The sequence below is a fragment of the Mixophyes fleayi genome, chromosome 4 (assembly GCF_038048845.1).
Source record: "Mixophyes fleayi isolate aMixFle1 chromosome 4, aMixFle1.hap1, whole genome shotgun sequence".
Classification (NCBI taxonomy): domain Eukaryota; kingdom Metazoa; phylum Chordata; class Amphibia; order Anura; family Limnodynastidae; genus Mixophyes; species Mixophyes fleayi.
This window is the reverse complement of record NC_134405.1, coordinates 121867539-121880239: the sequence shown is the minus strand read 5'-3', so window position 1 is coordinate 121880239 and position 12701 is coordinate 121867539. Positions and strand designations below refer to the sequence as shown.

Here is a 12701-nt window from a genome sequence, read left to right as displayed (position 1 = left end):
ATGAAGGTTTCTTAATCTTATTATTTCATGTTTTGTAGATGATTGACATGCTGTATTTTGTCATTATCATGCTGGTGGTATTGATGAGTTTTGGAGTGGCCCGACAAGCCATTTTACACCCTGATGAGGAGCCATCATGGAGACTAGCCCGCAACATCTTTTATATGCCATACTGGATGATATACGGCGAGGTGTTTGCAGACCAGATAGACCGTAAGACTAGAGTTCATAGTAAGATTTTGTTTCCTGTTTCCCAGGCAGATGATCAATCTAAATTAACAGATTGCGTGCTTTAATTTAAAATGCATAAAATGCAATGTAGCATATTCTATTTGTTGACATCTGCATCCTATCCTAAAATGTTATGTATGAGATAATAAATTACTGCATTTATTTTGCAGCCATGGGGCCTCATTTTCAAAGCACAAAATGGCAAGGTGCAGAGCAGATCCCTCTTATATTTGCATTAGTGCTTTTGCCAATAAAGCGCATATGTTTATAGAGCAAGATGTTGGCATCTGTGGAGGAGTTTGCACAGACAGAGAGGAGGAGTTTGCACAGAGAGGAGGAGATTGCACAGGCAGAGAGGAGGAGTTTGCACAGACAGAGAGGAGGAGATTGCACAGGCAGAGAGGAGGAGTTTGCACAGACAGAGAGAAGGAGTTTGCACAGACAGAGAGGAGGAGTTTACTCAGGTAGAGAGGAGGAGTTTGCAGAGTGTTAGTTGTACAGAGTGGAGCCTCAGAGCTCCTAGTTTTGTTGTGCAGTGCAGAAATTGAGAGTTCCCCCTGTGTTCCCCCTTAAACAAGTTGAAGGCATGAGAGGGAGAATTTTTAGAGGATTTCATTCCTTCCACTCCTTGCACAAGGACGCATGAGCATTTACACTCTGCAAAGGGACTTCAATTTTGCACCAGCTCAGGAATGACAATCTTTGGATCTCACTCTATACTTTTACGGGGATCCACTTTGTGCCTCTTTACTTAACACATGTAAACTTATGCACCTCAGTGGATACCTGGGTGCATTTGCACATTTCAAGGAGCATGGCGGGTCCAAAGCTGGTCTTGCACTGCATAGCAGTCATTGTAAGCTACACAAATGGCATCCAATGTAAAAATGGACTGTCAGTGTCCTTAGTTCCTCCATTTCTGGTTCATTATCCACTTTCTTAAGAAACGTTGCATTGCCAATCTATTTTACATACAAGTCTGTGGTCTTTGTGGGAGAATCCAGCTACTCCCCATTCATCTTTCAAAATGAAAGAGAGAGCTATAAAGTTATAGGTATAACTGTCTGCAAAATTCTTAATTGTTCCATTAGTAACGCCTTGCTTTAGTCGGTAAAATATGTTGTTCCTTAGCTTTGGTCCAGAAACATTGAATTTAAAAGTATGCAAAAACTGTTTGTAGGTAGTGACACCAAACTATACAAGTACCATCATCCATGCCTCAATATTATCATTATTACTAAGTGTCACTTCTCCATTTGGATACGCTGGCTCCCAAGATTAATCTTATCAACATTTCTCTTAGCAACCATGGAATATTTTTTAAAGATGTTGGGGGTGAAAGTTCTGTCACTGTGAATTTGAAAATATTTGATCAATTTTGACAGCCATTTAATAATTTCTAAAAATCAAATTTTTGCAGTCTGTAATGGAGGATATCTTAGATATTTAATTACAATTTATAATTTAAAGAAAGTCATATGGAAATTGAAGTTTGGGAGCTTATACATCATTTCACAGAAGCCTGTGCACAAACTAGCTCTGCTAGTGGTACTGTAGAACTAAATGTCACTTTAACTAGTATAGAAAGTGTAGGAGCTTTGATGCACTCTGATGTATCACAGCGTAGCATTTATTTATTAAAGAACATGTCCAGTTTATTCAAAATTGATAAATGTTCAAAAACACAAATAGAAGTGCCCTGGTATATCCTCATGCCCTGTATGCTAGGGGGAAATTCCTCTTCCAGCGTTTGTGTATGAGGTGTACAAACAACTGGCCCAATGACATGGCCTCCTTCATGCTATTCAGCAAACTCTACAGTGTTCAGTGACCCAGTATGTCAAGCTATTTTTAATAGAACATTTAATTCATTTGCATTGGTTGAATCCTCCCCAGATGTACAAGTGGCAACTAGGTTAACACATTGTATTTAATTAATCTCTAACACCTTTAATAACCATTAACACACTATTATAAATTATAATATATTAGAAATAAAGGTTCTTAGATAATTAATTCTGTAAAGAAATGTCTTTAAGTGTCACATTTGCCTGAGCAGTCATGATGATCTCTCTCAATCTCAATCTCTCTCACTATACAATATCAAGTCAACAGCAACTGGTTGCTTTTAATTATAAAAGTTACTTTAAGTTCTATAAAGGTGAATGAAATTGCTTCAAAAGCTAGAGTTTGTGGGAAGTGTCTGAAACCCACAATTCAGAAAAACAAAATTCTCTATTAAAAATGCTCATGAGAATGCCTTCATCAAATAATCTCTGACTTGTATGTTTTTTTTAAACAAGATCTATGTGTAAATTGATTTAGTTTTAAATACATGCTGTTTTTCATTATATAGAAACATAATGAGCTTACATTTACTGTAATGCAAATATGTCAAGCTGGCGTTTTGTGGAGTATATGTGGCTATCTGTCTGTATCTGAGCGGTCCTCTGAAGAAGGGCCGATACAACCTCTTGTTGAGTTTGCAAAAGTCTAACTTACTAATGTACTAATTAAAATATAAATTAATATGAAGAGGTTTATTAACAACTGAAGAAATGCAGCAATTCTTCCAACAAAGTGTGTGACCTCCCCAATAAGTTTTACCCAATATATATTGATATCAGTAACATCGAAGTTTTACATGTCTGCTTCATGAATATGCAAATGTTATTATGTTTATTTTCTTTCTTGGATAACATGGAGCAGAACCATATCTTGTAATTATCATCCACACAAGTCTTATACTGTAGAATATATTTGTGCTTGGCATAGGGATTTCTGGTGCTGTCACAGTATATAATATACAGCAGCATTAAAAAAGTAAATGATATAATAAAGTAGATAATTAGCTGTAGCTTATAAACAAACAAATATATTATCCTGTTTTATTCATAAGGAAAAGTCATTTAAAAATAATAATCCCTTACGTAATGTGGGTATGTTCACTTGAATGACTTATTTTTATGTATAGAGTTAAGCGTGCCTTTTACATACATTTATATTGCTGTACACTTTAAACATTTATGAAAGGAAGGATTTGTGTGGATGACCCTAGTTCTTTGGCATTGTCTTGCAAAAAAAAATGTATACAAGATTGAGCTTGATCATCTGCCAGCCATTTTTTTACTGTAGATGATTTCTCCACACACGTAAGTACTTTTACATTTCCAATACTTTTTTTATGATGGGTCACATTGTGAAATTAAGTTCTAGTTCATATAGCAATCTCACAAGCCTTAAAGTGTACCAGATGCCGACTCTCAGTGAAGGCAACCTTTTTTTGGGCTGAACCAATATTTAGCCTATTAATTCACTAGGAAATAGGGACAAAACTAAAGCATGAGACATAGTCTGTCAATATTTCCCGGTAAATTGATAGGCTATATTCTTTTGAATATCTCTTCAGCCCATAAAACAATACTTTGGACACTGGCTCTTTACTAGCTGAAAAAGGCTGAAAACATTAAAGTTAATGGAAAACCTTCTTTCAGTGTCACGTGGGAGCTATTAAACTATGCATGCAGAGTTTTTGAACTGTGCGCTCCCCAGATAGGTGTTCCACATTCACTTCAATGTGCCAGCAAGGAACATTTCGAGCGCTATGGCTAGTAATTTCCATTGTTCAAAGCGCCTGTGTGACACTATGATAAAAGGGCCTATCACCATCAATTTTTGTGTTCCTGAATAGATTTTTATTCAAATTATTTCTACATACAAGAGAAGAAAGATGTTAATTTTTATGGCAGGAAGCACAACAGCGAAGATTAAGTAAATCTTTTATTACAACGTGCTTTGATTACTGTAGGTATATATCATTATTAATGAAAAATTATTATTTTGATAGCAAGACCTATGTCATATTTTGTTGCAGTAGCTGTCGATAGATAGGGTCAACTACTTACATAATAAGGTTGAAAAAAGACCATGGAGGACATCCTTTTGTGGCTGTATCTTTTTTTTTATGCTGTCACTGATAAGGGACATATTTCCCTCACCTCAGAGAAGACGCAGGGCCAAATGTGCTGCTGTTTACCACGTCACTTGTAACCATTCTTGAAAGGTCTAACATCTGAGTGTATAGGCTGAGTACTTAGGTTCTTCTAATACCATAAATCTTGTCTATGTAGACTTGTACGAAGTCAACCTCTGTTTCTATAGCCCCATTTATCCCTTTACTGCCTTTGATTAATTATAATTAAATATTAAATAATATTTTTAATTTATATTGATCCTTTTGTCGTGGAGCAAACCAAACTAAAGCTCCTACTTTAGAGGTTTTTCAGCTTTCAGTGAGTAATATCGCTGCTTATGACCACACTTTATCATCTGGAAATAAAGGCTGTCATCCCTTCCAGACACTGTGCTGGTGATGGATGACATTTGTCTTATGCAGCTTTAATACTTTTGCTGAGGATGAATCCTACTAGTCTATGGTAGCAAAGTGGTGCAGACATCGCTTCTCAACCTTTACTGGCACATCTCTTTTATTCTTCCTATAGCCTGATAGGAAACCTTCATAGCATAAACACTTCAGAAGAGTCTTACTCCTTCAGTCAGGGTCATCAGTGTCTGCTGCTCCTTATATTTTTAAGCTATTAGGAACATCAAATCTGATAACAAATTAGGACACACCCAATCCACCAAAACGACACCCCGTTCCACGCCTTCTAGTGCCAATTTGAATGAGGCCCCACTTTGGCTGCCAAATATCAGGACTGTTGGTAAGAATGGTATAAGGGGTTACAAAACATGGATTCTTGCCTATTACATGATTCTTGCTTTTTAATTCTTTCAGATTTCTGTCTTTTTCTTACTACTATTACATTTCCCCTTTCTTCTCTCCTGTGCATCCTGCTGTTTTTCTGAACAGTTTACGCAATGGAGATAAATCGTAAGTTTGACAGTCTTTGTTTCCCTAGAATGTCATGCATAGAAATAGATATTTTTGGTAACCAAACATTCCTCTAATTGTCGAAAAGTGGTTCAGCTGCAGATTTGCAAAGAAAGACACTTACAAATAAATGTGATTCTTGTAAACAGATATTTTACAGTCTGAACATTTTGCTCACTAAGGGACTTATGTGGAGTTGGACGTATTTGCTCCCAAACAATGGCGGTAAAATACGCACGCATGAAAAAGCGCATTTCCTTGCATATGTTTTGTAAGACGCAAAACACATTACAGCTCTCAACCACTAGCACATGTACCAGATGTGGTTTATCAGTGTTAGTGGCAAATGAGAAAGTCACATTACCCTATCTGTACACAATACAATAATATAATGTAGTGTCATATACATAACACACAACAGTATCTTTACAGTCTTATTAATAAATGTTAAAGTTGCATTTACTGCACAAAATATAATTAAATACAAACAAAATACAAATTAAGTGAAATTAAATTAAATACAAACATCTGCTATTTCCCAGTTTAAAAATCATATTTTTTTGTTACAGTCCAACTGTATATATCTATGAAGTATTATGAATACGCCGCTACATCTTCATATAATATAGCAGCCACATTAATGAATTAAATATTATCAGCTGGAGAGGTCAATTGACAGTCAGCCAATGTGTGACTAGCTATTGCTGCTGAACATCATCGTCTTGTTGCACCAGTCCTCCAGCACCTGAAAGACATACACACAAGTCGTTTCAGTCCTAATTACATTAACACGTCCTTACTGTACACAGCCTATGTGTGTCTGCCCCTTTCATCTCCATTCCACCTTACCAGTAGGATGCAACTTAAGATGCATATGGACGGATGCATACACAATTTTGGTGCACATTCTCACAATGGAAATGTGTATTTTTTTGTGAATAAATCAACATATGTCCAACTCTACATGAGCACTTAATTATATGTATTATAGTACAAATTGCTTTAATTGCTCTTTTTGACTTGCTGAGATCAAAACATATCGAGTATGACGATATCACTACATGCTTGAGACAACAGACAGGTGGCTCTGGACTCACTTGTGCTGTCTAATGCTCTTGATTTTTCCCCAGGTCATTTGATGCTTGTTAATATGTGTTGTTGTTATATACCATTATTTTTATTATGTCTAGAAAAAAAACTATTTTCAAGACTATTGCTGACCACGTGCTGGTCACGTGCTGTGAAATTTCAATGGCTAGAATAAAACCTCTATTCAAGACTTATGCTGGCAACGTGCTGTCATATTTGCTAACTGATCCAATATCACTACACATGGCCACAATACCCAGTATAGCCACCCATGTCTGTGGCCACATGGGACAGTATCTTGTAGTTTGGCTCTTGGGTTGAGCTGCCGAACCCCTTCTTGTATGAACAGCTAATATGTTCATAACTTGCATAAAATAAGGGGAATCACAAGGTAGCACAAATGTAGAAGAATAGATAGTTACCAGTACGGCTTTGTTTTATTGCATTTCCACTTGTCTAAAATATGCCAAAGGCCATGGGCCATATTCTGAGGATCTCCCTATAGGAGAATGATAAAATAACCACTAAGTCAGTTAGATGAACTTTACTGGTTATTAATTCAGGAACAACACATCATTAAGAAACAAAGATTTAGGCTAATGTTAGGTTACTAACTGTTTTCACTTGAATTAAACTATAAAAAATAAGTACCTATATGTGCCTATATGTATTTTTTCAGAACATGACAGGTGGAGGCAAAGAAAATGAGGACTGCCTAATTTTGCAGGCCCCTGGATGCAGCATCAGGGGAGAATAAATGTTTTTTTTAAAAAAATATATATATTTATTAATGACATATGTCTTAAGGCAGACTTAAGCACAGGTTCTGAAATTCTTTTTGCTAAAACATGTTAGTGTAGGATCATCTGAGTACCCTGTCTGACATTAGCCTAATGGCAGATAATGGATGCCTGTAACCCATAACACAGCTGTCACAGCTGTTTGTAAAATTTGGATGTTGATGGTACCCCAGGCAAAGAAGAATGACCTCATTGAGTAGATATAAGGTTCCATTTTTATCTTCATCTCTGTTATGTACAATGTTGTAAAGAGCCACTTTAATTGGTGCCAGATTTGAACATGCAACTATTGGGCTGATGTGATTGCTGCTTCCTTCAAGTGTAATTTGGCTGTTCTAACAAAAACCTTTAGGGGCAAAATAGTCAGATACATAATTGGTTATAATAAATTTAAACACACTTCACGCTGCTCTTTTTTTTTTTTTTAAATGATGTCATGTGTGTTAAATGAGGAGCTGTGTAAGAAACCAAGGTTTTCACAAGAACAAAACAAATGTTTCTATCTTGCACATAGCAGTAGTCATGAAATGCCTCAAACCTCTCAAACACTAACTGACTTTGTCAAAGTTCTTCCCTAGCTGAACAACCTTTTGGCCTGATTTAAGTGTGCAGAAAAAACAAACAGACTTTTGAATCTACGTAACTTGCACTTGGGCTCCCTACGCCTGGAGAGGTGAATCGGAGCTGTGTAAACACAAGCTTTATATTTAGAGCAGGCTGCATATCCAGGTACACCACTGTTATAGCTCCCTAAGGCTTTAGTGTAAAGAAACATGCTGATGTGGATCATCACCATGTCGCGTGCGGCCGCGGGCAACCTGTTGGCCCCAGAGAGTTAAAATTGTATTGGAGGGCAGAAGTCCCCGTGATTATTTTACATTAAAATCAAGTTGATGATGATGATGATGACTGCCGCAATAACATACTGTAGAGCAGGAACATACATGTAAGGCTCTAATGCTGTGAAACACCTTTCCACTCGTTTCCTAGTGTTTTTTCCACTACATAATAAAACATTTCTCTCAATGTACTTTAATGCATATTATAGTAGAAATGAGGAAAAAATGTGTTGTATTTTGTTGCAGCTCCTTGTGGTGATAATCTATATGATGACGATGGAAAACGCCTTCCTCCATGTATCCCTGGGGCTTGGCTCACTCCCGCCATCATGGCGTGTTATTTACTTGTGGCAAACATCCTCTTAGTAAACCTGTTAATAGCAGTGTTCAAGTAAGTTTTCAATTATTACATTGTTAAAATAATGCATGTACGTGAAATATAAATATTTGATTATGCTATACTACACCCCAGTATTCAGTGGTAAGGACACTGACTGTATCACAATGAAATTGTAATCATGATTCATTTTCCCAGTGCTGACTCCTCGAGACCTTGGACTTGTTTTTGTTTCTCTGCATGTGTCACCATAAACTGTAAGCTGAACTGGACAGGGAAACTGCCTGAAAATATTTACAGTGTTGTGTTTCAACTGAATTCACTATAAAAGTTGGATGTACAAAACTTAATTTCATATAGACTGGACTTTGACACCACAGTTTTCGGCATCAGTTTGATAGGAGCCTTGCTTCACACCTCTGTGCCGTTAGGTAACCTTGCCAATTCCACGATCTAACTCTCAGTCCCTGGCTTCCTGTTTGGTTCCATTCCTCTACTCATACAATGACGCCATTCCAGTCACATGTAGCCCTGTCCTAACCTGCTCCTATGACCTTTCTGATGATCTCCCTACAGGTTTTTCCTTTTCCATCCACTTAAAAACTGAACAGTTCCTGGGCAGCACAGTGGCTTAGTGGTTAGCACTTTTGCCTTCCAGCATTGGTGTCATGAGATCAATTCCCGACCATGGCCTTATCTGTGTGGAGTTTGTATGTTCTCCCCAGGTTTGCGTGGGTTTCCTCCGAGTGCTCCGGTTTCCTCCCACACTCCAAAAACATACTGGTAGGTTAATTGGCTGCTAACAAATTGACACTAGTCTGTGTCTGTCTCTGTGTGTCTGTCTGTCTCTGTGTGTGTATGTGTGTTAGGGAATTTAGACTGTAAGCCCCAATGGGGCAGGGACTGATGTAAGTGAGTTCTCTGTACAGCGTTGTGGAATTAGTGGCGTTATATAAATAAATGGTGATGATGAACAAGCAGGAGGTGAGGACTAAATAGAATATGGCCCTAGTTAAACGTACCACAAGAATCAGCATATTAAAATTACGAATGATCCTACCAACTTGCTGGAAAAAAAATAAATATATATCATGCCTCATTTACTTCTTTATCATGAACTTCATTCATACTGAAGGCTTAAATGACAGCCAACTAGAGCCTCACAGTTACAATACTACAGCCTCACAGTTACAATACTTAACAGTCAATCCCATAGCAAAAATATTTTTGGGGAAGCGATGATCCATGCCAATTCTGGGAGGAGGGCTGGCGATCACAGAAGAGCAGAGCAGCAGCCTCACGAGTGCATTGCCTGGCCCCCTTCAATGCCAGGCCCAATACCAGCTGCCACTGGTTACAACTTCCTACTAGCTGTATACCTGTTCATTTCACTGATTCCATGGTCATCAATGCAAAAGTGGCCAGAGAACAGAACAGGGGATGAAAATCAGCATAAAGCCAATAAAACAAGATTCAAATAAAAAAATATATTATGTATTATTTAATTTTATAATTTTGCTACATTATTTTTTGTTCTATGTCACTTTTACATATATTTATATTCTTGCAGTTTAATTGAATGTTATTGTGTACATATTAAAAACATTCTATGCTACATTTAAAAACTTGTAATAATATTGTACAAATAATTTTCACATTTTTCTAAGTAAAGATAAACAATATATTTAATGTTTAACCACATCCAATAAAATGCTTTTATATTTTAACACTATAAAGGGCACATTTTAACTTGCTGGTCTGGTGTTACATTTTGCAACACAGAGAATATACTCAATGGTTTCCTTTGCCAAGACGTAAGCAGATAAATCACAAAGAAAACAGCAGCTGTGGGCAAGTTTAAAAATCAACAAGAATTATTTTGGTTTTCTTTGAAAAGCATTACTGCCATAAAGTTCCTAAACAAGATAATCTCTTCTGATGGATGATACTCATATTCTTTATTTCAGAGTAGAGCCAACTGTCAAACCGTATAGTTTTTCCTAGAATATACTTGGCGACCCACAGAAAACAGACAGTCACTGTTTAAGAGAAAGCAGATGGTAATGTAAGCTTATTAAGAAAGCAGTGCACAGCCCAGCTAAGCCTAATACTTCTAATGAAGCAATTTCATATGGCAGAAAACACACTACATTTGTGTAGAATTCTGCCATCTGCTGCTTGCTCAGGTTTAAAGACAATAAAACACTTGCTAAACAAAAAGCAAATAATATGTTTGATTAGACGCAAAAGTGCCAGTAAAAATATTTCGTTTATAAAAGCAATAATGGAAAATTGTACATTACTTAATTGGACAAACTAACTTTGCATATTTAGTTTATAGGTTACTTATTTTCAGGTGCCAGTCATCAGATTTCTATCATTCAGTTGGATGATTGTGTAATGACTGCAATCTGTGTGCATACTACCACACTGATTGAGTCTTGTGTGACCTGGTTGTACAACCTGACATCCAACAAAGGCAACTATTAAATTGAGTCTTCCATAGGAGTGTCTAACTTGGACACAATCCTCTTGAATATGTGATACCTGCTCAACATTGTCTCAGACACTTCATTATATGATTTGGAAGTCATTCCAATAAAGTCTTGCACAAATATTAGGTATATATAAGATGTTTGAATGTACAATTTTTAACTAGAAGTACACAGTTCAATAGAATGGAGATTTGGCAACCTGCGGACATATCTAGCAATGCATATGTTTAGGGGCTCATGTACAGTTGGCAGGGGAGGGCTGGCAAATTTCAGCCCGGTGGGCAAGACTCAATTCAGCATCCTATTTTAAAGGGGGGAAAAAATGCAGGTGGCCCAGTGACCCAGCCCAATGTAGCTCACTATGGGACCAGCCAGGGGGCACATACTCCCCTGCCCCCCTGCCCAGCCTGCCCCTGACAGTTGGATATACAGCTGCTTTTTTTGCATAAAATAAACATTTCCGTACACACTGAAAATACGTCCATGTGCACATCTTGTTGCCTCTTATGCTGTTTCATGCATGCATCTTTTCCTGATTACAGTCAAGGAGCAAACGCTTCCAACTCTATATGAGCCCTTTACAAAGTAATAATATCACTAACGTTAGTAATGGCAGCTGTATGACACATGTACTGTAATCATTTATTTTACAGCAATACCTTTTTTGAAGTCAAGTCAATTTCAAACCAAGTGTGGAAGTTCCAGCGTTACCAGCTAATCATGACTTTCCATGACCGGCCTGTGTTGCCGCCTCCAATGATAATCTTCAGCCACCTGTTCATTATTTTGAAACGCATTTGTTGCTGCTGCAAAAAGATACAAGAAGGTGACCAAGATGAGCGAGACAGAGGGCTGAGTAAGTTGCAGGGAGCGTGGACTTCTGTTCCACAGATTGATTGTACACACATGCAGGTCTTCTTCAGACTTGACGATTCTTTACGTTTTTTTCTCTTAATTACCAGTGGCTAATAAGGTACACCTGATGCCAGCACACAATGGAGAAGCTTGAACCAATATTCGTAAAATATAGGTAATAATTTTAGTGGGTGCCAGTGACATAACTGAGAATGCAGCCAATAAAGTCACTGGGAGTTCTAACATAATTGAGAGTACAGCTGAGCAGTTCACTGGGAATTAGAGAGGTGCAAAATCGTGGTGAATTGTCACATAAATCGAGCTTTGTGGTGGAATAGCCCTTTACACAGGTTCCGAAGTTTCAGCAATACAATCTTTTGTTTCGCCATGCTTCCACACTCTGGGCCTGATTCATTAAGGATCTTAACTTGAGAAACTTCTTATTTCAGTCTCCTGGACAAAACCATGTTACTATGCAAGGGGTGCAAATTGGCATTCTGTTTTGCACATAAGTTAAATACTGACAGTTTTTTCATGTAGAACACAAATATCAACTTTAAATTTCAGTGCACAAATAAGCTATCAAGTATTTGTGTGCTACATGAAAAAACAGTCAGTATTTAACTTATGTGCAAAACAGAATACTTATTTGCACCCCTTGCATTGTAACATGGTTTTGTCCAGGAGACTGAAATAAGATGTTTCTCAAGTTAAGATCCTTAATGAATCAGGCCCTCTATTTGTAAATGGACATTTCACAGAATTTTATGAATAAAGCTGGGGTGATGAAGGTCAATCCATTCTTCTGCATTGTGTGGTTGGGGTACAAAATTTAACCCTAAAGACCAAATTCTGTTGGCAAAATGTGCAAAAATTTGCTGACAAAGCCAGAAAACTTTTAAAAGTTTTGCCCATCTCTTCTGGGAACCAAGGGCATGATTGAATATGCAACTACTGTTAGAGGAGCCCATTAAATTTATAGGCGACATTCTCATGTATATTGGTTCAGACCATAAAATGGCTTCGTCCACTGTGTGCAGGCAATGGTGCATGTTTAATTGAAAGAAGTCAGTTTTACCCCAGTACGCACATAAACTAAAGCATCAAGTCACCCGATGCCCCACTGTTACTCAGGTGAGTGTGTGAAAATGACTAATCCAA

General features: G+C 37.4%; 1 protein-coding gene across 1 annotated transcript in view; it reads left to right on the top strand.

Moving 5' to 3' along the window:
* TRPM1 (transient receptor potential cation channel subfamily M member 1) overlaps positions 1-12701 on the top strand; it is a 163691-nt gene that overhangs the window by 147678 nt on the left and 3312 nt on the right. Inside the window, exons 23-25 of the mRNA XM_075208119.1 lie at positions 39-213; positions 8100-8244; positions 11339-11541. Coding sequence (XP_075064220.1) covers positions 39-213; positions 8100-8244; positions 11339-11541 — 523 coding nt within the window. The remainder of the gene's footprint in view (positions 1-38; positions 214-8099; positions 8245-11338; positions 11542-12701) is intronic.